The sequence below is a fragment of the Schistocerca cancellata genome, chromosome 1, assembly GCF_023864275.1.
Source record: "Schistocerca cancellata isolate TAMUIC-IGC-003103 chromosome 1, iqSchCanc2.1, whole genome shotgun sequence".
Classification (NCBI taxonomy): Eukaryota; Metazoa; Arthropoda; class Insecta; order Orthoptera; family Acrididae; genus Schistocerca; species Schistocerca cancellata.
In genome coordinates, this window is record NC_064626.1 from 1,043,144,931 (window position 1) to 1,043,170,013 (window position 25,083).

The window sequence follows — 25,083 nt, forward strand, 5'->3', positions numbered from 1 at the left end:
CCACTACTAATCGATTGTAGCTACTTTTCAATTCCGCTCGGTTATCTCAATATCTGCCATTTCGACGTTCGCATGACGATTGAAATGAGGGACAGTGTTACAATCTTCCTAGGTGAAACAACTTCGGAAGACCGAATTAAGTATTTCGGCCTTCTCTCTGTTATCTTCCGCTTCGGTGCCGATGTGGTTGCTGACAGAATGAATAGATGATTTTGACCCACTTACTGATTTTACATACGACTAAAATCTCTTAGGGTTTTTACTCAGGTCGGTTGATAACGTCTTACTTTCAAAATCGTTGAATGCTTCTCTTATTGCTCTCCTTACGCTCATTCTCGCTTCGTTCAGCTTTTGTTTGTCAGATAGGCTTTTACTTCTCTTCAATATGAGATGAAGTGCTCTTTGTTTACGTAGTGCTTTTCTAACACGGCTATTAACCATGGTGGATCTTTCACATCCTCAAACCTTGTTACAGATCGCTTCATGTGGCTGAACGTTAAGGAAAATTGCAATGAGTGAATACACATGTGCATTCTATGTCAACAGAGTACAGTGGGGCATCAAGTGCAACCACTTCCTGGCTGGTTTGAGGTCCCAACAGGATGTAACCAAGATGTACATCTCGATTTGGCGGGAACTCTCTCTGGTAGATGCTATCGATTTATTCTTTCAGTCATCGACTGCATAATGCCGTGGGTAGAGGCTGCACCTATCAGAGACATCACAGCAGTTTCATGAGCCAGAGCTCTCACTGATACGTGGATCTCTCAGTTTGGATGCCTGGCGTCTATCACCACTGATCAAGGTCGGCAATTCGAATCGGCCCTGTTCAGTGAACTGTGCAACTTTTTGCGCTACTCATCGATGTCAGACATCTGCCTACCATCCACAGAACAATGGTCTTGTCGAATGGTGGCACTCGCTCCATGGAGGCCAATAAACCGAAGTCCTGCCTTGGATGCTATTATCAGTGTACTTGGCACACAAACCTGACAAATCTCTAACAGAGGTTCTGTATTGCGAAACACTCTCCTTACCAGCTGATTTCGTGCTTCAACAACCACCAGTTGCAGCTAAGACCCACCCATCCTCGTCACACACACACCAAATGCCTTATAGCACGCCTCTGTGTCACTCCTGTCTTCATTCACAAAGTGATTTCGTTATGCTCCACAGCGACATGGTCCAGTCAGATTTGCAAATGCCATACGCATACGCAAAATGTTCAAATGCGTGTGAATTCCTAAGGGACCTCTAGCGTTAAAAGGTTTTTCGTCTTTTCATATTTAACCAAATATAACATTGATGATGATAATTCATGGCAATGTTTGCCGACAAGATAAAGAATGCAACCTTTTAACACTAGATTGCGTACTCACGGCAGTTCTCCTTGGCCGTTTCTTGGTACGACTTGGAAAGAGAGACAAATTAATGAATGATCGACGATGCGTCGGTTCTCGATTGTGTTTAGGAGACGTACGGATTGATTGCGTGAAAATAGTTTCTCAAATGACCTCTTAACCCGGATTGCTTTCACGCAATCAGACTCTTCAATGAAATTACCTAAGGGACCTATTTGAATAATAAAAAAAAATTGGAAATGAATGCAAAACAGTGAAATTTTGTAAAAAAGGTTGTCAGATCGGAAATTGAACACGTTAACGGTCTCCCATATACAATCGAGACACCGCGATAAAGAGCGAACCTGTAACAAAGTTCATTTAAACATAAACATTATTTGTGGTTAATTTAAAGAAAAGAATAAGCATAGATTTTCTGTACAGTGAAGCATCAATATATTCTCAAAGAAGAAAAGCGTTAAACTATAAACATTAACAAATTTACAATGAATACAAAACTTACATTTTTATGTTTTTCTCAGTCCAACAATCGCTGCTTTTGTATGTGCGATATTTTGTAAAAATTAAATGTCCTGGCGTGCGCGTAAGTATTTTTTATCGTCACTAGGTTTACAAAAGCGTTTTCTTTCTTGATGATAACGTGGTTTTTCACACTAAACTTGTAGCGGTGCTACACAACACGTCTTAACAATTCGGCAACCAAACATCAAAGGTAATGAAGTACACGTTAACATATCGGCGACCAGAAGTACAACTAACAATAAAGATTCTAGAATATTCCTAACAAATGATAAATTGTTCTTTCTTCTGTTTCGCAGCTTCTTGCTATCAAGCGCTGCGGCAATGATTTTAAATATCTGCGCCCAGCGAGTCATAGTGTTTAAAAGTACCTTTTAAACGCTGGCCGCGCGTCTTGGTATAAGCGCACTTTATAAACAGATTTCGTGTCTTTACTCTCGCGTTGTCATCCTTAGTATCATTACAAACTACAGCTCGATGGCTGTCCTTTTCTCATATGCAAAATGTCTGAAATCCAATAATATCACAGACCAAACTGCTGAGGTCATCTGTCCCTAGACTTACACACTACTAAATCTAACTTAAACTACATTGCGCGGCCACTTTGGGTGGCACACGGACACAAAGAAAGTGCTTAAACGAAGGATACAGCCTTTCGAAACATTACTGAATGACACGCTTTCAACAGTAACAAAAAACCGTCTCAAGCCCATGTGGACCCTGCACATCAACTCGTCCACTGAGTCTGCACCGCTTCTTTCATGCCAGCCAGCCCCGTCCCTTGGCACTCAGCTGGGACGTCTGACAACACACACTGAAGCCCCCAATGATTTCGAGGTACATATCGAGATCCAAAACTTCCTACCTGACGACCTGAGTGTCAAATTAGTTTACAATTTTGTGATCATCGAGGGACAACACCCAGAACACCACACCAAGTATGACTTCTTAGCGTGTCACTTTACACATGCCTAAAAACTGATGAATGCTTTGACTCGCACGCTACCACGTCACGGCTGACCCCATGGGATCCGTTCTGGCAGCCAACACTTCCGGCCAATCCTACTACGGGCAGACTTACCGACCACTAGTACATCTTCAGGGCTTTCGCCTCTGCGTCATGAGATGGGAATTTCTCCCACATATGGACATTCCAACCAGTATGCAAACACCGCTTGGACCAACATCTGTGCTGGCCGCGGTGGCCGAGCGGTTCTAGGCGCTTCAGTCCGAAACCGCGAGACGGCTACGGTTGTGGGTTCGAACCCTGACTCGGGCGTGGATGTGTGTGATGTCCTTAGGTTTAAGTAGTTCTAAGTTCTAGGGGACTGATGACCTCACCTGTTAAGTCCCATAGTGCTTAGATCCATATGAACCAACATCTGTAAGAACTCGGACCTCTCCATGCCTCTCCTGCTAATCACGTCTCATATGGTTTCTCCATCGTCATATCATGGTGGTCACCTCGCCCACCCAATGCTCTGCACTATTGGGGAGGGAGGTTCTTTGTCAGGACGCCGTGATGTATTAACCTCGCTGACTATCGACTGTGGTCTCTTGCAGGCAATCTTCGGAACTGTGAGTGTGCTTTGTTGGTTCTATGGCTGGCTCTTGCACAAATGTGTTCTTGTATTGACAGTATTCTTGTAATAAAGAGAATGCTATCACAAATCAGGACATATTATCTGTCACCCTGATCCACTCCCAGGGCAGGACTATACCAACAGTTATAAGAATGCAAATTTTACTGTATTTAACATTACTTTGAAAGATGATTTAATATTTTCTCATATTCCGAAAATGATTCACCTATGATCATAATTAATGGTTTAATAGTGCATTACTAAATAATTATTCAATGATATTAACTATAAGAATCATGAGACCTGAGTTCCTCCTGGCGTATACAATTTGCAAACAACTTCCGGGAACTCAGCCAGGTAATGTTTACGGCTACCGCCGATATTTCGGCGGGAGTACACCCCACCATTTTCAAGGCACAAACTGCAACGGACAAACGATGTACAGGCAAATTTAAAACCTCGATTCTTGTAGTAATTCAGGAAAGATAACACACACACATTGAACGCTAGTGCCGCCAAAGATGACCAAAGTCAGAGGTATCGATAGTGAAAGACTATAAACTAGCTAGTGAGGTAACATTGACTCTTTCCCTCTGTTTTTTTTTTACAAGGGAGTGATCAGGATTCCAAGCAGAGTTTAAGCAAAAACCTCCATCCCTGTTTACAAGGTTGCTCGCTAATTCAATCTCAACAGCCTCCTTAATAACACTGCCCCAATAACTGGACGTGCATGCCTGTGTCTCGGTATTGTTATATGACATAGGGTGACTAGTATCCAAACAATGTCCACATACAGCAGATCTACTTGGCTGCTGTAATTGTGTATGCCGTTTATGCTCAATACATCGGTTCTACACGGTCCTGATAGTCTGACCAATATATGCCATGCCACAACTACAAGGTATGCGATATACACCCGCCTCACGCAAACCAAGATCATCCTTAACAGAACCCAAAAGCACTCTAATTTTAAATGGAGGTCGGAAAACACATTTCGCATCGTATTCCCGTAAAATACGACCGATCTTGTTGGAAGTGCTTCGTATGTAGGGCAAAAAGGCAGTGGACTAAGGTGTCGACTCAGTATTATCATCAATCACCTTTTGTACAGTGGTCGATAGCGCAACACATGTTCAATCTGTCTTTCACCGTACCCATTTTGACGAAATGTAGCTTCAAGATGGGGCAACTCAGCTGGCAAAGTTCCAGTGTCGGAAATGACATGTGCCCTGTGTACCAAGGTACGAAGTACCCCTTCACGCTGAACCAGATGGTGACAGCTATCAGCCTCTTAGTAAAAGTCTGTGTGAGTGCGTTTCCGGTAAACTCCATGTCCCAATGATCCATCAGCTTTCCTCCTAACCAAAACGTCAAGAAAGGGAAAGCAACCATCCTTTTCCACCTCCATTGTAAAACGAATGTTCTGGTGGATCGAGTTCAGATGTTCTAAACAGGCATTCAAATTCTCCCTACCATGAAGCCCAACAACAAAAGTTTCATCAAAATATCTGAAGAAACAGGCGGGTTTCAAAGGCACCGACTCTAGTGGACGTTCCTCAAAGTCTTCCATAAACAGATTTGCAACACAGGAGACAACGGACTACCCATCGCAATCCATCTATCTGTTCGTAATACCGATCACTGAACAGAAAGTAACTGGATATCAACACATGTCAAAAGAGATTAGTTACTTCAAAACTAAACGTAACCGCAACGTATCAGAGGAACACGAGTGAAGAGAGAGACCACATCAAATCTTACTAAAATATCAGTCATTCAACCGCATTCCCTCCAAACGACGTAAGAAATCAGCTGAGTTCCCAATTGATGTCCACACTGACCAACTTGTGAACTTAACAGAGAAGCAAGATGTTTGGCTACACGATATGTCGGAGAGCCAATATTGCTCACTGTAGGATGGAAAGGAACTCCTTCCTTGTGTACCTTCAGAAGGCCATATAACGTAGGGAGAATAGCACTATAGGTGTTAAGGCCTTTGATAGTGTCCTGCGACAAACCACTTTTCTTCAGGAGGCTGTTGATCTTTCTCTCAACACTTTTCGTGAGGCCAGCACAACAATTCAGCCTCATTGCTTCCATTAATCTTTTGTCATTTATTATAAAATTATAATTTTTAACAAAATAAATAACGAAAAAAACAATTTATAACAAACTGACCAACAAACAACAGATATCAACCATGAAAACCACGACGTAATGAGATATGGAGATGTGCACATGGCCGTGTATTGGGTGGAAATGAGCTGCAGGGTCACGTGATAAACAACGAACAGATGACGTCAGCCGTCAGAATTTTCTTCCATAGACACCTGGATGGTGCCGTGACGTGATGTGATGGCTAGCATAGATGCCGCCATTTGAAATGCATTTCGGAATGTTTTGACAGGACGTGACATGAGAAGACGTGACAGAGTTGAATTGGCCTTAACCGAGAAGCAAAATACAATTTTTTTGGCTTCAGCTTTGAAAATCCTTTCGTAATGAAATAATTTCAAAAAACTTTTCATCTCCTATTTTATTTCCTTAGGGGACTTAATTTCCAAAAACAGTGAAACACAATTTTCTTTTTAAATTTCTCTGAGAAGACAAATACGAGTTTCATAGATGTAGCTTTTAGAAGTGCTTTAGGAGTTCTTTAATAATGATTTATTTAAAAAACTTTCACCCAGTGCTTTACGTCCTTAATACTGAATTTCCAAAAATGCTAAAACACATATTTTTCTATTTCTCACTGAGAAACCGGATACCAATTTTCGTACTTCTACTTTCAAAATTTCCTTAATAATGACATATTTTCAAAAAGCTTTTCATCCCCTATTTCCCTCTTTAGGAGGGGAATTTCGAACAGTTCCTTGTTAAACGATGTCTAAAAGTACAAGGTCCACACCCTCTCCAAATTCCAAGTATCTATCTTAGCAGTTTGGGCTAGGCGATGACAACTCAGTGAATCAGTCATGCCCTATTTCTAATCCTTATTCATTGAACTTCCCAAAGCAGTGAAAGACATATTTTTTCACTCCAACCAATATTCAAAACTTTAGCTTTAAAAACGCTTTTACAATGTAATTACTTTCATTCATAACAATTTTCAAAACTTTAGCTTTAAAACTGGTTTTACCATGAAAAACTTTCATAAAAGTTTTAAACCACTAGGGTTGAATTTCCAAAAACAGTGAAACACATATCTTTTATTTCTGACACAAACGCTAAATACAAATTTTCATAGATTTAGCTTCAAAACTGCTAGCAAAATAAAATATTTCCATAAAAGCTTTCCTCTATTTCATCCCAATAGGGGTTCAATTTCCAAAAACAATGAAACACGTATTTCTTCATTCCTTACAGACAAGTCAAATATTAATTTTCATAGATCTAGCTTTGAAAATGCTTTCATAATGAAATAATTACATAAAACTTTTTGTAGCCTATTTTACTTCCTTAGAGGCTTAAATCTTCAAAAGCACTGAAAGAGGCATTTCTTATTTCTAACCTAAAAGTGAAATACCAATTTTGATAGATGTAGCTTTAAAAATGCTTTAAAAGTTCTTTAATAGTGATTTATTTTTAAAACATTTCGCTCATTATTCTACCCCCTTAGTCACTGAATTTCCAAAAACACTGATATCTTTTTTTTTAAATTTCTGATGGAGAGACCAAATACCAATTTTCGTAGTTCTGTCTTCAAGATTGCCTTAATAGAGGTATATTTAAAAAAAAAATAATTTCATCCCCCATTTCACCATCTTGAGGACGAAATATCGAAAAATACCTTCTTAAACGAGGCCCACAGTATAATATCAACATCCTCTGCAAAGTTCAGGCTTCTATCCTTAGTGGTTTGGGCTGGGCGATGATGAGTCAGTGAGTGAGTCAGTAAGTTGGGTTATTGCCTTTTATATGAAGGGATCACATAGCGGGTCTCTCATTCAGAAGTTGTATTTGAATGTTGTTTGAGTGAATATTATATTATCCCTCATGTAAGAAGGAGAACTGTCTACCATCACATGTTAGCATTCAACAGTGCAACGATCATGGTCTGTCGAGATAGTTATTGATCATTCTGCCGTGTTGCTACTCATATCGATCAGGATCCGACACTATCATGAGAATATCAAATAGATGGGTTCATGAGAACCACATTCAACGCCATGCAGGATCTCAATGGCCCCAACCATGTAGTGTCCTAAAAGACATACGTACTGTTTACTCTGCCATACGGGATCTTACAAACATGTCGTATATCATCACCTAAGAAAATGACTTGGTTGAGGCAAGGACAGTGCACTGATATCAGGAGCACCATGATCCATCAGTATTCGTGCAGTTTCCCTCGACATTGCAGCAGAGAGGGGCAAGCTGATGGTGGTGCGCCAAACAACACTGGACATAGGAATGGCACCGCATTGTCTTTTCAGATGAGTTCTGGATTTGTACTTAACATTATGATGTATCCATTCGTGGAGGCTCCGAGGAGAACAAACGTTGTCAGATTGCATTAATCAACAGCATACGGTCCCAGAACATGGCTGAATTGTATGAGGTACATTGGCTACACAATATGATCACCTCTGGCTCACATAGCCAGTAATTCATGTACATTTCTTATATTTTAAGGCTAGTGGGTCTGTATGATGGATTCAGAAAACAATGCTGATCATTTGTGACAACATAAAATTGTTTTGTAACTTTTTCAAATTGACGAACAAAATGTTTGACAAGACTGAAATCATTTCTCAGTATCATTTGTCCTGTTTTCTTTGCCAGCCTTTTTAACATGTAAGCACCAACTTCTTTTTCAAGACAGAATTCCTTGCAGTGTTCATCTAGGATATAGTTACAGTATTTTTGACTGCCCATAAAAATCAATAATACTGAGGATTCTCACACAGACATGTTCAGAGTCTCAAGTAACTACTGCTGGAAATTTTCAGATGCACTGCTGTATAGCCAAATACACTCTAAGGCAAAGAAAATAACACACCACGACGGAATTATCCGAATAGGTGGGAAATTGGTAGACGTATTGTACATGTGCAGACAAAAAAAATTACTACAATTTCAGAAAAATTGGATGATTTATTAAAGAGAAAGGGTTCCACAAATTGAGCAAGTCAGTAAAAATATTGGTCCACATCTGGCCCTAATGCAAGCTGTTATTCGGCTTGGCACTGATTGACACAGTTGTTGGATGTCCTCCTGAGAGATATCGTGCCACATTCTGTCCCGTTTCTGGATTAGATCGCCAAAATCTCGAGATGGTTGGAGGGTCCTGCCTATAACACTCCAAAAGTTCTCAGTCGTGGAGAGATCCTGCGATCTTGCTGCTCGCAAGCTCGAAGACAAGCAGTAGAAACTCTCGCCGTGTGCAGGCGGGCTTTATCTTGCTGAAATGTAAGCCTGGAATGGTTTGCCATAAAGGGCAACAAAACAGTCCATAAAATATCGTCGACACACTTCATGTGCTGTAAGGGTGCCGTGGATGTCAATCAAAGTGGTCCTACCATGAAAAGAAATGGCATCCCCGACCATCATTCCTGGTTGTCAGGCTGTATGGTAGGTGACAGTCAGGTTGGTATCCCACCACTGTTGGGGGCAACTCCAGACACATCTCCGCCGGTCATCAGGGCTCAGTTCAAAATGGGACTAATCACTGAAGAGAATTCCACGCCAGTTAGTGAAATTCCAAGCCAGCAGATGTACCCAGATCAGCTTTTTGGGCCACCTAATACGACTAGTGTGGCGAACGAAGTTACAAAGCAGCATGTAAGGACAGCTTTTAAAGACCAGTGAAACCACCCCACCATGCAACTGACGGTAGGGTGGTAGCTTGTCATAAAGTGGATGAGTGTGGCAGACGTTTCCATGAGAATCTTTAATAAATAAGACATGAACTGCCAATGGATGGCAGTCCGTGGTGACACGGCAGGGCACCCAAAACATGAGACCCACATGTCTATAAAAGCCTTGGTCACTGTGTCCACAGTTATGTCAAGTAGGGGCATAGCTTCAGGCCACCAGGAGTATCTGTCAGTGACACTAATCACCTCCTGGTGACTGTTGGATGATGGGAGGGGGCCTACGAGATCCATGTGTATGTGCAAGAGGCAAATAGTCAGCCAGGGGGAGAAGAGGCAATGGCAGCATGCACGTGCCTGCCTACTTTTGAGCACTGGAAGAGACTCAGGTGGAGGCCCAGTTGGTGCAGACATGCTGGATACCAGGCCAAAGGAAATGCTCCAGAATGAGCACAGTAAACACATGGATGCCACAATGGGTCAGACCACGCAGGTGTTTGAAGGTAAGGACGCGCGATTGACTAAGGTTTTCGATGCCAGCCATGCTGTCAAAATTGGCTGGGTGAGACGTGCAAGCTTTCCTTGCGACATAATCTCGTTTTTAGTGGGCAGTGGTCAGTAAAAACAGTGAAATGGTCCCCTTTCACTGAGGGGTGGAAATACCTAATCGCCTCATACAAAGCAAGGAGCTCATGATCTTACATGGCCCAAGGCTGCCATGACTCTGCGACCTTTGCTGAGAAAACCGCCAGATGCTGTTCCATCCTCTCAAGACGTTGCTGCAGGACTACACCTATGGCTGATTGGTTGGTGCCAGCAACAACTGCAAGCAGATGGGCCAAGCGGGCGGCTTGTGAGAGGCTGCGTTTCACTTGCTCAAAACTTCTTGACATCTGTGTTGTTCAGGGAATGGGCCTGTTGCCTTTTGTGCAGTTGCCGTGGATGTGGTCATGAGCAGCGCTTGCATGCTCGCGGCGTTATTCAGATGGCGTTTAAAGAAATTTGCAATCCTAAGGAACATGCAGATTTCCTTGTGCGTAGTGGGGCATGGAAACTATGACACGACACGGACCTTCTTGTCTATGGGGCGGGAATCTGCGAACGATATCCTGTACCCCGGGAAGTTGATCTCTGAAAACGTAAATGCACTTCTCCAGACTGATAATGACACACACCACATGAAGGAGAGAGAATACCTTCCGAACTTGGTGGCAGTGCTCATCTAGGTCACGTGAGTAAATTAGGATACTGTCCAAATATGCGAAACACCCCTAAACGAAACATAAGACGTTGTCAAGGATGCGCTGCCATGTGCGGGTGGCTTTTGAAGCCGGAATGGCATGAAAACACTCTCGATGAGGACGAAAGGTGTAATAAGGCCGTCTTCTCCGTATCCTTGGAGGCCATCGGTATCTCGTACACATTTTTGTGCAGTCTTCTTTGCTAAATACGGTTGCGCCAGACAATCGTAAAAGTGGAATGGGGTAACGATAGGCACCATCCTGGCATTTAGTGCCTGGAAGTCTCTGCATGGGCGCCGTGTGCCATCTTTCTTTTGCACAAGGTATAGAGTGGAGCCCCATAGGCTCTTGTAAGGTCGGAGCACTTCCGCAGCAATCGCTGCCTAGATCTTGGCCTGTGGGGCTCTCTCTTTGTAGGGTGGAAGGGGGTGGTTGGAACAGGTGAGGAGGGGAAATGTCGTGAAGACGTCAACGAAAATGGATGGCATAGGACACTTGTTTGAAGAGTAAAGATGGTGGAGCGGGATTGACATGGGACAGAATGGTGGAAGGTGGCATCAACAACATGGCGATTTGCCAAATGGTTCAAATGGCTCTGAGCACTATGCGACTTAACTTCTGAGGTCATCAGTCGCCTAGAACTTAGAACTAATTAAACCTAACTAACCTAAGGACATCACACACATCCGTGCCCAAGGCAGGATTCGAACCTGCGACCGTAGCGGTCGCCCGGTTCCAGACTGTAGCGCCTAGAACTGCACGGCCACTCCGGCCGGCGCGATTTGCCAGCCGAAGAGGAGCTGTAATGGAAAATAAAATCTGCAAGGATGGGGTCAGTAACATTGGTTATAATAAAGATCTCTGGAAATTCTCTTCCCAGACCTCCTTGAAGGATCAAGTGCAGCAGAAGATTGTGATCGTTGAGCAATCAGCTGTAGTTGAGGAGTAGGGGAGAATAAGGACAATGGCAAGTACAACTGGCAGGGATAGTCGGAAAGATCTGAATCAGTGACAATGAGGTAGCATGTCAAGGGTTGAGGAGAGTGGGTTCCCATGATCATGCACGAACAGACACTGTCGTATCGTAAGCGGACAGGAGCACCTGCTACTGGTTGCTGTTAGCCCTTGCACACAGGGCACGGCACTTTGCAGCGGCTCTGCCAAACATCAATAATTGTTGGCACCATGCACGCCTTGGCCATCATCAACAGGTCAGGGGTGGTGGGACAGGATGTGCCTGGAGATGAATGCATGCTGGTGGCCACAGACTCCGTGGGTGGAGGTGGGCAATGTGTGGGGTGGGGCAAGTGTGTGCACTCAAGGGCAGTGGCAAGCATGCCCCTCTCACTGACCATCTTAGCTATTAGCTGGGCCATATCTGTGGTGCATTCATAAGCTGGGGATGCAGGGGTTGATACAGGTTGTGCAAGCATACAATCACGCAAGCAGGCACTACGATGCTGTGTGGCAGTGATTCTGGTGTCGGGCCAAGGGCCTCAAAAGTTCTGTCAGAATTGTGCCATGACACAACCAGCAGCGTTGGGAAACACTGCTGACTTGGCCAGTATGTGGAAGTGCTGGAGAGTTGGGAGGGCCACATCTAGGCACACTCCTCCAATGAGAATAATGTGCATATGCAATGTAATTCCATTGCAGAAAGTAACTCTTTTAGCTGGGCTTGTAGGCCACTGAATTTGCCAAACTGCAGTGGGTTGGTGATAATGTCACGTGCCTCTGTGAATGACTGAGGGTTTAAGCTGTGCCACAGCAAGTGCAAACTGATTTGCATTGTTTGTGATATATTGTCTCTGTGAAAGTGAATCACAGAAGGGGCTCATGCGTGTTGAATGGAAGCAAGTGAACAGCAGCAGAGGAAGACTGAGGGGTGGGAGGGGAAGTGTGCACCTGTATGGTGACAGCTTCTGTGAACTATGTGAAGAGATTCATAGATGCTTGGAAGCCATCCATCTTTCCCTGTAGAGTGGAGAGAGGGAGCGTGGAAGGGGTTTAACCATTGGCCATTGGTGGGGGTTGAAACCGCTGGGAGCAGTGCACCAGGGATTGTTTCACACCACAGTATGCTGCTTTCTTCACGAGCATTGGGCAGGCAGGGGGCTGGGGAAAGCTGCATGGTACACATGCCCCAGTGTGGTGGGGTGAGTATCAGGCTGGCAACTGCTCATCGCGGTCAGCCATGATTGTGGATGGGCTCGGGAACAGGGTTTCACCAGGGGTCAATAGAGGAGGAGCCACATAGGACTAGGCCTGCAGAATGACATAACAAGACACAGAAATGTTCTTTGACTTCTTTACTGAAATTGAAGAAAACTACATATAACATATAGTAAGATTACATACTATAATGTAGTAATTTAAAATGTCCCTGAAACGACACTACTTCTCTCCTTGTGGACATCATTATTCGCATGCACCTAGATCTGGTGCACGTACCAAAGTAAAACTAAATACCAGCTTGAAGGTGTCTGTATTATTAAGATAATACCCTTCAGTGTATGCATATTTACAGGAAGGCTGTCTGTCCTTGGCTTAAAAAGGCCAGATGCCAAACCACAAATAAGTCACTGTGGGTAACACTCAGTGGGTGCTTGCAGTTTGAAGTGTGGACACTGTTTATCAGGCACAGCCCTATCGACAAGGCACTAAGCAGTCTATAACTTGCAAACACGCTCATCATGGTCTACGCAACTTAGACAAATACTTCAGCACATAGTTATATCAAACCGGGCACAACTGCATTATCATGACAACAAAACACTATTATGCACTTGTAACACAAGAGGAGGTAGATGAAGTGACCTTGAATGAATGTACTCTAAGCTTAATCATGTGCAACAGAAACAATACAATAAAGCAGTGTCACTACAGTGGTGAGGGAAATGGCATTCTATCCATGAGGGTACCGTAACACACTGATACTGTAACATACATTTGACACAAAGGTAAAATGACAAGCCATGTATGAATTTACTAATAATAATCACAATGTCAGCAAAGTAATATGATTAAATCGTCTACTACCATAAAGAAGGAAATGACTGGTTATTGCTGAATGAGCAGTTCCAAACAATATCTTAATTGACAGAATAAAATAGTGGACTGATCATGGATGAAATCCCAAACTCCACTACTTATAATATAAATGCCCTTGTAAAGAAATGCTTACATATAAACTGTGAATTTTTTGAGGCACTAAATAATTTTCTGTCACTCCAGAGGAATATTTATTTCCCTCTGGAAATAACCTAATGACTGCAGTGTTTTATCACTGAATAGAGCAGTAATAGTCGACATGCTAATAAAAGTGAATAAACTAACTTACTTTTGTTGTGTTAAGACTTCACTGATTGCCCATAGTAATGACTCTTCTGTAATGTTGTGGAACAGTAATTTAACTGCATATCCTTTAGCCTCAGCTCGAATTAAATTTACATTTTGATCTCCAAATATTGGTATTCCTAAAACTGGAACTCCATGGTAGACAGCTTCTTGAAGGCTATGTAAACCACCGTGTGATATAAACAACACAACTTTTTTATGTCCTGTAAAAAACAAAATAACATTATTGGCTAAATCAAATAATGGAAACCTCAGCTGCAATATCAACAATATAAGTAAAAGACAGATGGCTACTCACCATAAAGATGTCACATTGAGTTGCAGACAGGCACAATGAAAAGACACTTACACATCAGCTTTCGGCCAAAACCTTCATTAGAAAAGAAAACACACACCCATTCATTCACACAACAAGGCACGCCTTACATACACATGACCGCCATCTTCTGCAGCTGGGACCAGAAAGTAATTTTCATACAGAATGGAAGCAGCCATCTGGAGGGGACATGGAAGGGGAAGGAGTAGCAGGGTATGGGTAGGAGGAGCATGCAGGGACTAGACTACCAACAGGTGCAGTATTGGGAGGCTATGGGTCCTGGATATGAGGAGAGTGGGGGGTAAAAGGGTAGAAAAAGAGGAGCAAAAAAGGAAAAAGACAGGTGAATGTATTGGCAGAATGTGGCACACAAAGAGGGGAATGGGACAAGTATAGGGGGAGGTGGTAGGGCAGAATGGGTGGAAGCTGTTGGTTTGAGGTTGTTAGGACAGTAAGTTTCCATACTTTGAGGCTGAGATGATTGAGATGATGCTGGGAGTAGAGAATGTACAATAAGGATGACTCACATCTGCACAGTTCTGACATGCTGATGGCGGAGCAAAGGATCCAGATGGCTCAGGTAGTGAAGCAGCCATTGAAATCAAGCATATGACATAGCCACTTTACAGGTGGCCTGGCGTCTGATTGGAAAGGATAAGCCTGTGACAGAAATGGAATGGGAAGTGCTGGGCGGTTGGATGGGCAGGTCTTGTAGCTGGGTTTTCCAATTTAGGAGGGATGGGAAGGATCTTGGGTAGGAAGTCCCTCATTTCAGGGCATGAAGGTAGGTAACCAAAGCCCTGAAGAAAGATGTGGTTCAGTTGATAAGTCCAGGATGGTACTGAGTGATGAAGGGGCACTCTTTTGTAGCTGATTCTTGGGGGCGGTGGGGCGTTTGGGGGTGTGGGGGAAAATGGCATGGGAGATCTATTTGCAGTCTGAGAGTGGGAGATAGTGCCTGTATGTGAAGGCCTTGGTGAGACCCTCAACATACTGCAGATACTCTTTCCCTGGTGGCCAGGCTGTATAGGAGGGATCTTTTGGTGTGTAAAGGATGACAGCTATTGAAATAGAGGTACAGTTGGTGGATGGTTGGTGGGTGTAATGTGGGCAGAGGTGTGGATGGAGCCATCATAGAGGAAGACATGGTCGCCCAGGAAGGTAACATGCTGGGTTAAGGAGGACCAAGTGAAGGTGCCATGACTCCTGATTGTGATGATATCATCAATGAACCTGAACCAGACAATGGGTTTGTCATTTTGTGAGGCTAGGGAAGTCTCCTCTAGATGGCTCATAAACAGGTTGGCATGTGAGGGTGCCATGCAGGTGCCCACGGCTGTGCCACAGATTTGTTTGTATACCTTCCCCTCAGAGGAGCAATAAATGTGAGTTAGGTGTATCAGCACCTTCACTTGGTCCTCCTTAACCCAGCATGTTACCTACATGGGCGACCATGTATTCCTCTCTGATGGCTCCATCCACACCTCTGCCCACATTACACCCACCAACCATCCACCAACAGTATCTATATTTCAATAGCTGTCATCCTTTACACACCAAAAGATCCCTCCTATACAGCCTGGCCACCAGGGAGAGAGTATCTGCAGTATGTGGGAAGGGCCTTCAGCTTTAAGCAGAGGTTATGTTAGGCTTCTGGGATGTGATCACTCTGGCAGAGTTTATAAGTGGAGGACTTGGATAAGAGGCCTTCTGCCAGTTTGTCACTGTGATTCATAGCAACAGTGGTGGAACCTTTATCTGCAGGTAAGATGATATGGTCAGGATTTGTTTCCTTATGCAGAAAGCCTGGTTCCCTGAGGAAGGAACATGGGAAAGAATGGTGAGGCCAAGTTGGAAGTAACATGCCTGGGATAGATTGAAAAGGGCCGTTTATGGACAATGTGACCCACCAACCACTCTCAGGGATGTATGCCAAATCGCCGTTGAGGAGTGGGACAATCTGGACCAACAGTGCCTTGATAAACTTGTGGATAAAATGCCACAAGGAATACAGGCATGCATCAGTGCAAGAGGACATGCTACTGGGTATTAGAAGTAGTGGTGTGTACAGCAATCTGGACCACCACCTCTGAAGGTCTCGCTGTATGGTGGTACAACATGCAATTTGTGATTTTCTTGAGCAATAAAAAGGGTGGAAATGATGTTTATGTTGAAATATATTCCAATTTTCTGTACAGGTTCCAGAACTCTTGGAACTGAGGTGATGCAAAACTTTTTTTGATGTCTCTTTGTGATGCTTAAATTAACATAAAAATTATTATACATATGTGATTTTTAAGTTAAGTATATTACCCAAAATATCATTTTGGGGAAACCATTTCCCAAGATGTACATTACTTGGCTTCCCAATCATATCATCTTGATCCCATTTCCATAATACTGTTTGCTTCAGTTTTGAGAAAACTTTCATAAAAACATTGAATTTGTCATTTGGCATTTCAGAAGGTTGAACATTTGATCCGAAACTGAAGAATATAACTCCTTCTTCTGAATTATCCATAACTGTTTTAAGTTCCTGTAATATTAAAAAGTGAACCTTGCTAAAAACTTTATTACTGACGGACAAATTCTAAATATTGTCTATTTTGATATAACACTTAATGGTCCTGGCAACTAAAGTATCATAATTACTGATATGACAACTAATCTATGCTTCATGAAGTTAAGAAAACACACATGGTGCAATAAGCAAAGATAATCATATATCCATTTAAATGTACACTTGACAGCACAAAAAGTGGCAGTGGAAAACTGCAGCCAGAGTCAAAGTCCAGCACAGCATTGACGTGATTGAATCGTCCTATGCCATTTTTCTGGATTACATTGAGAACAAGAGGAAGAGATTGAGAACAAGAGGAAGAGAGATTATTATTTGAAATCTTACACAATATCATCCTGTATATATTCTGCCTGTACTTCAATAAAATAAAATAAAGTTTTCTCCAAACAAAATACACTGCTATTAGCTATAGGTACATTGAAGAAACAGCTTAAAGGGAAGCTTCTGTTGATTGTCAATAGAGACCAAATATGTAGGCATTATAAATCATTGAAATAGACAGGCAAAAATGCATTATAAATAGCTAAAATAGGCAATGTGAGGCAATGTTGAAAAACCTCACATTATTTCTATTTGTTTAATACATTGCACTACTTAGCCATGCAATCAGCATATTCATGTTAACATTGTGTGCATTATATTTTTAAAGCAACTTAAAGATTGTAAACAAAATGTTAACTGTACTTGATGGAAAAAGAAAAATGTTTCTTGAAAGCCTATTTACTACAGTGCTTTACCAGCTTATTGGTTGCACTTGACAATCAAATTTTTTTTTTAATTTTCTGGAGTCTTGCAGAGTCTCCTGTCAAAAAGTACATTTTTAATATGAGAAAATGAGCCCTCAACATCTATATAGGTAACTGGAACAAATCTAAAACACTGAACCATTGTAGGGTCCATTTCCACTGCAACTGAATTGTCACCTTGTAGAATATTTGAAATCTGTCAAGATCAGGATTTTTCAAAAACACCATTTTACACTTTTCTCTAACTAATGAATCCATTGTGACCTTGCCACCACTGATGTGAAATATCACATAAATAAAACTCTTTGACAGAGAAATTAGTCACTCCTGCCCACAGGGAATAAAATCTTTGTGACTCTAGTTAACCGTAGTTTGCTACAAATAATGAATTGAGTGATGACCCTACTATGAACAACAACTTCTATTTTGACACAAGTGTACCTTGTGATGTAGTGTTAGCTTTGACAGAGGAACCTTCCACAATTGCCATCATTTCAAACAATTCAAAGAGAACTGTGACTGTAAAAATGACTCACATAATTTTGTCTTCCACCATTATCAGCCTACAGTTGTTTTGAAACTTGAAAGTGATGTTCTACTGTGTCTTACCATCAATACAAAAATGGTGACTCTGTACACTATGTGGAACACATTTCAGTGTCCTCAGTGACTTTGGTGATGAGGCAAATGTTGCCTCACACCATCAACAAAGTATTAGGGCAACTAATTCAACTCAGTACAACAACACATTATGTGGCTTCTCTTGTCCATCTACAATGGGAATGAACCAGATGCATCCATTCACAATCCAATGCAAGAAGAGTCTTCATTTTCCACCTGCACTGTACATGCATGGTCTATGGAATCTTGTTCACCATAGACCTCAGAACAAATGTTTTAGCATGTCCCTAATAGAACTTCTGCAGAGAACATGTACGTTTGAGTTCCCAATGTAAATTACCAACCTTTAAAATGGAACACCTGGCAAAATAGTTCATGACCATGAAATTCACACTGTACAGTTACAGAATCCATCAATGATACCTCCAAATTTATGGCGCTACTAAGCAACACAGGGGATCACGCCCACATTACTAATGATGTCATAGAAGCACATCTGGCCAAAGGCAAGTCTGACACTGCTAAGGCAGCACTGTTCCAACTCATGGAGACACCAGAGTAATAGCTAGGACAAGTAATTTATGAGACAACTCTATGAATCAGTTAATCTGACTTTCATGCAAGACAGAATGCTCTGAATGCTCTGGCTAATTAAATTAGCACCTCAGCTTCAGATGCAAATAATTTTGCACAAATATAATCCAACAAAAAAATTATTTCTGGACAGGCTTTTGCAGTCTCACAGTAATGGCAATAGTTGGATAATACATACAATAATAAACATTTCAAGCACATTCCTACTGCGTGATGTTGGCTACAATCATGAGGAGATGCTAAGACCCCACCATTTGTGTACACTCATGAGAGTGACATCACAAGTGACTGCTAGAGAGTGGTGACGTTGAGCTGGCTGTGACTGCCATACCCACAGATGACAAAAATATACCTCACAGCATCGAGAGGGTGCAGTCACAGCTATGTTGGTTTTACTCGTGTTTCGGTGATTGTGAATGCAACTGATCCACACTGTGCAAACACCCAAATGCTATGTGTTCTGCCACAGGCAATTCAGATCACTATATCCAACCACAAATGGAACATATGACATCTCTCATCCAAATGTACATTGCAAATAACACTCACATCAGGTTTGTTGTTACCATCAGGCACACTGTGCACCTTAGAGAGAATTTCCCATTGCAGCTGATGGTAACAGATGTTTGTGAACCAATCTTGGATGCAGATTTTATCCATTGATTTCATCTCTCCCCTGACCTAACATTAAGCATCTTCAGGCAAACCCCAGCAGTGGAGAGTCAGTACCCAGTAACACTGGCAGTCCACCAGCACATTCACATACAACTTCAGAGAGGATTATTCCTATACAACTCCCTTCAAACTTGACATATAACACGTGCCTACAACTATGTAATGACCATCATGATTTGGAGTCTGAACTACAAGCATAACAAAGAGTTATGAAGAAGAAAAAAGGAGAGGCTCAGGTTACACAATGAGAATTTAGAATTGGAAGCTCAGGCACATACCTTAGTGAGAGAACTGGATGTTATGCAATCTCATCTCAATCAGTTACAGTGGATACAGAATCACAATCTGGAAATTCCTGGAGCAAACAAAATAGCACTTGCCACTATGTTGATGGCCTGCACATACAGACAGTTGCTGCATACTGCACTGCACAGCTCACCAAAAATGCAGTTCAGTAAGGTGAACTTTCCTAACAGCATGCGTGCACCCATTATTTGTGCCTCCTGTGTCATCCACATGATGTGAGCGATTATACATGTTACAGTGCAAAAAATTAACACCACACCAGGCCCACTGTCTCTGTGCATTGCCTCAAACCTAGACTTTGGAAGATAAACCCACCACAGATGACACAAGTACCACTTGTGCAGAAGACAACAAGCAAAAAGAAAGAGATGGCAATGCACCACCTCATCCATCTCTGCCACAAGCAACACTCCCACTGATGAAATTCAAGATTTTTGATACTGGCCAGCAGTGTCATTGCAGCCATATACAAAGGCCTCCCCCCCAACCTTACACAGTTCATTTGCACTAAAGAGGGGGCACCATCACTGTGCTTCTTTGTCAAGGAATGGTCCAGTCATGTCCTGCCTTGGAGCCAGCCTTGGAGCCAGCCACAGGACTGCTGGTCATTCGAAGTAGTATGAATAACATGTGAGAAGCTGAAACCTTTGTGGCCTCCTGCCATCAGTGCTACACATTGCATAGTGGGGTCGAGGGAGTGTCTGTGGGGCCCTCACCATCATTGATGCAAAATATCACTCAAATAAAACTCTTTGGCAGTGATATTAATTACCCAAGCCTGCAGGGAGGGACATGTCTGTGACTCTAGTCAGCCAAAGTTTGTTATGAACAGTTGTACTGTGTGCACATGAACTCTCTGTTGTCTACAATACAGTTCACATTAACCTCACTTGCTAGCAACCTGCTTCATTCCTCAAACTCCCCACACTGGAATTCCAACAAACCACATTTTGCTGGCACATCACAATCTTTGAACTGCATCACCCACAATTTTCACTGACTTTGTCAAAGGTTGCCCTGTTTCTTGAAGCTGGCAGATCACTTGTACCAGGACACTGGACTCTGCCATGATGGAAGTAAAGTCATTTCTCACTTCCAAAGATATGAGAAGTTTCTTTGCTGTTACAACTGAAGATGCTTCATCCTCCAGAGCAATGACCAACTTAGTAGTAATGGGGAAATTTGTAGCATAGTAAACTGCTGCTGAAAACTGCATCTCCCATCTCATTACGATGAACTGAGAGGGCAGAGATATGTCTGGTGCAATGTCCTTAAATGTCTGACTCCTCGACAGGGTTTTCACAATGATCTTCTTAATACTGGATATCAATTTGTCGACATCCAGAAACAAGCTCCTGACACTATGTGAAAACCACATCCTACAAAGGCCACATGAAGCACATTTTGAAATAGCGCTTTTTCATGTATAACACAGCATCTGAGATGGAATGACATGAATACACTGTCATAGGTATTCAGTTTCTTCATGCCATCATAACTGTAAATAATTGCTAAATAACAGTGTGATAGTTGAATCATTAACTTTTTCCAGATACTCTGTTGCAAGCTCTTTTAATTCACCTTCTAAAGCATCTAATGGTCTAACAATTATACTGGCAGCAAAAAGATCCATAGGATCAGTTGACTTGTTGACTGAAATACTGATTCTTTTATTTTTTACTTCATTTTTAAATATTTTCATTACCGGTACTTCATTGTAACATTCACTTAAATAATAGATTCATAAACTTGATGCATTGGGCAATGACTCATTTGTATACTTCTCTGAAAACTGTCATAATGTTGGATTCTATAGTTTCCAGAAACAGATTCTGGCACCATAAAAAGCTTTACATGAGTTGAACCAGTAAAGGAATAAATAATAATCAAAAAGGCAACAAAAGCAATTTTAGCAGTTAGGTATTTAAATAAAGAAACAGGCAACCTGCAGCTGGTGTTTCAATCATAAACATGTAAATAATACAGATTCACATTCAAACTGAATGTAGCTTTACCACATTTAAAAAAGGGTTTCTACCAAAGTTCTGGTCTCTGCTCATCACTACAGTGGAACAGACAACATTTGGCATTCTCTGTAAAAGGGTGGAAGTTCAGTTCCATGTTAGGAAGCAACAATTTTTTTTTCTTTTCTGTCTTTGGCATAAGAGCTGTGTAGGGCCAAGATTCAATAAATCCACCATGCGCTTCAAGTTTTGGAGCTCTCTTTTCCTGAAACACTAGAAGTGAACACAGTGAAGTGCTGGGAACCAACACAAAAACAGTGCACAATCCTGTATCCATTCAACAAACAGAAACAATAATGTCAACTACACATTACCATGTATTTGATCTTCCTGCTATGCCAGAAAGTGATGTTAAGCCAAATTTGAAAATGTTGACTGTTCTGGTAAACTCTTCACTGTAGCATCACTACTCAGGAGCAATGAACTGCCATCTGTCGGCTGAGAGGTTCTTCTATGCCACACTTGCAGTTACAGTCCCTGTTGTAAATACTTGATCAACCACAAATTTGGTTCAGAATCATAGAAAATGTTTTCACACACCAACAAGTTAAAGATGGTCATGAATAATTTATACCAGTGATCAGCAATTTAGACAAGTGGGTGAAGCATTTGGTGCTTCATATTATTGTGCACCCAGCAAGTCATCAAGCTTACCTTATTTTAAAAGCAGAAGTAATTGCTTGCTGCCCAAACCTGCCAGGCCAAAGACTGAGACAAGTGCTTTATCAAGAAACAAAGGGTGACAAAGTCCCTTCAGAATTTTGGTGGCACCTACAAGGTATGGTAAACACAATCACAGTTTTCGACTATTTGTTGTTGCAAATTTGACAACAGTTACCATCACCAGTGCAAGTAGCATTGGCAGCACATGAATATCAACTTATAAACGAGTTACTAAAACTAGCTGGTAGAATATATGCAACACTGAACATGCCAAAAACAGTGACCACGACTTTATTGGCAGGTGGCATGCCATTCAGCTCTGCCCAGTGGATGCTGATCTCACTCAAAGAGACAACATTGGACTGCAACCATCACATTGCACCACCTGCTGAGCATTTCTGAAGAGCTCTAGAGCTCATTCACCACAGCTGAAATGCTTATCAGACAGGTTTGAGAACAGTAGAGAGGACCTAGCAAATAGTTACAGAACTGCAATGCCAATGTTACCAGCAACCTGTGAGCAATTCTACTAATGTTTGCTGGTACCACAGACGTCAACAAGCATAGAAATGCATAAAATCATGCACCTAATCAAACAACAATCTCAATCTGGATTAGGCACGACAGATCACAACTGAACAAAATGTGCCACTAGTAACAAATGCAAGTTAAACAACAGGTGGGACATCATCATGTAGCAGTAAGCAAACTGCTACACAACGGTTAGTATGTCCACAGTAGCAGTAAAACATCTACACAATCTCCACAAACAATACAGCCACCTGCACACCCCACAGCATTTCAATTGTTGTATTAGAGAGACAGATAGATAGCCTCCTTGACTGACACTGGCCCCATGGTCAGCATCTTCCCACTTCAGTGCACATTTGACAATAAACGAGATGAACATCTGTACCTGGAGGCAGTAAACAATAAGCCATTAGGTACTGGTTATTGACTTTGACTTCACCAGCCCCTCTATATGGACATTTGTAGTTACTGGCGTCACCAAGCCTGTATTAGGTGCCAAAAGTAGGACTACAGAACACAGTGATCAGAGGCACAGTAACTCCTAGACAGGCTAGCTCTGCCTGCAGCATGGTGCAGACAACAGACAATGCTAACACCTGTGCAAATCTACAGAAGAAGTCTATGGCCAGTTTTTGGATAGCAGCACAGCATAGTGACATCAAATACCACAACTGGCTAATCTGTTGCACAACATGCCTGCTGACTTGCCTCACTGTGCCTACCAGAACCAAAGGCAAAATTTTAAGAAATTCTTCAAGCTGAGATAATCCAGCATTCTGACAGATTGTGGTCTTCACCTTTGCAACTCATCTGCAAGAAAGACAGCTTGTTGCACCCCTATGGTGATTATCACATTTTAAATGCCAGGACCATATCAAACAGGTACTCTGTGCCAAACATTCAATATTTTGTGGGTGCTTTAGCTGACACAAAAGTTTTCTGCATCACATACTGCCACGAAGCATACAACCAAAGACATGGGAGGGAGGTGGAAGTTTAATGACACACTGAAGATGGTAGCAATATATCATTTGGCCCATCTGGATTCTATTTATGCTGGTATATCTGAAAACTGTCCCACAGACATGGCAACATATCACATACCTTGATGACATTTTAGCAATCTCACCAGATGTTGGGCTACATGAATGACAAATGTGAGAAGCATGTTGGTGGTTGACAAATATGACATAGTATTTAATGAGCAGAAATGTATCATCAGCAAAGCAGAAATGACCTCACTGAGATGAATCATTTTGGCAGATAACATTCATCCATTATGAGAGAAATCAGTAGCTCTACAAACCCTTCTGAAGCCAACAGACTGCCAATAATTACAGTGTTTCCTGGGAATAATCAACTTTTTTTGCTGCCACTTCCCAGTAACTGTCCCTTACAGACATGCTTGCAGAACATGATACCACAGGTTGATGATCCCTTGAGTCAACCTTGGAGACAGAAAAGTTTTCTACAGTCTTCTGCTGAGCATTATTAGTGTAGTGCTCCTCAATCACCCGGTGCCATCTGCACTGCTGGCAGTAATCACAGACGCCAGCCAAACAGCAATAGATGTAGTCCTACACCAACAGATTGACCACCAATGGCAACCATTAAATAAAAAAACTGCAACCAGTTCACAGCAGTGGATCACATATGGCAGAGAACTACTTGCAGTGTAAGAAGTTCTTTAATATTTCCACCGACAATCTGAAACTTGCACTGTGACAGTTTAAGTTGACCACAAAACTGGTAGTTCCACTGTCCAGAATACTAGTGACAGGTGTTCCACCAGGTGGTTAGACATACAGAGTTTATCAGTCAGTTTACAATGGAGGTGTGCCATGTGAAAGTAGCAGAAAATATTACAGCTGACTACTTCTCACACATCTGTGGTTTGGCGTATATATAGCACGGACAGCTAAGAACATGCTACCTTCTGAAGACTGCAGATCAACAACTACAAGGAATTATTGTCTACCCTTCCACAGGACCATGACTTTCCCAAACTTGGTGCCAGGCACAAAATTAACACTATGGTGCAACATCTCTTGACACAAGCCAAGCCTGTACACTGCCCCAGAACTCCACAAAGCTACTCTTGCCAGTGTTCACAATCTGTCACATCCAGGAGTAAACATGATACTCAAGT

At 42.1% G+C, this 25,083-nt stretch overlaps 1 protein-coding gene across 1 annotated transcript in view; it reads right to left on the minus strand.

Moving 5' to 3' along the window:
* LOC126162910 (UDP-glucosyltransferase 2-like) overlaps positions 1-25,083 on the minus strand; it is a 98,316-nt gene that overhangs the window by 20,052 nt on the left and 53,181 nt on the right. Inside the window, exons 4-5 of the mRNA XM_049919725.1 lie at positions 16,507-16,729; positions 13,861-14,080 (exon numbers count right to left, since the gene is read on the minus strand). Coding sequence (XP_049775682.1) covers positions 13,861-14,080; positions 16,507-16,729 — 443 coding nt within the window. The remainder of the gene's footprint in view (positions 1-13,860; positions 14,081-16,506; positions 16,730-25,083) is intronic.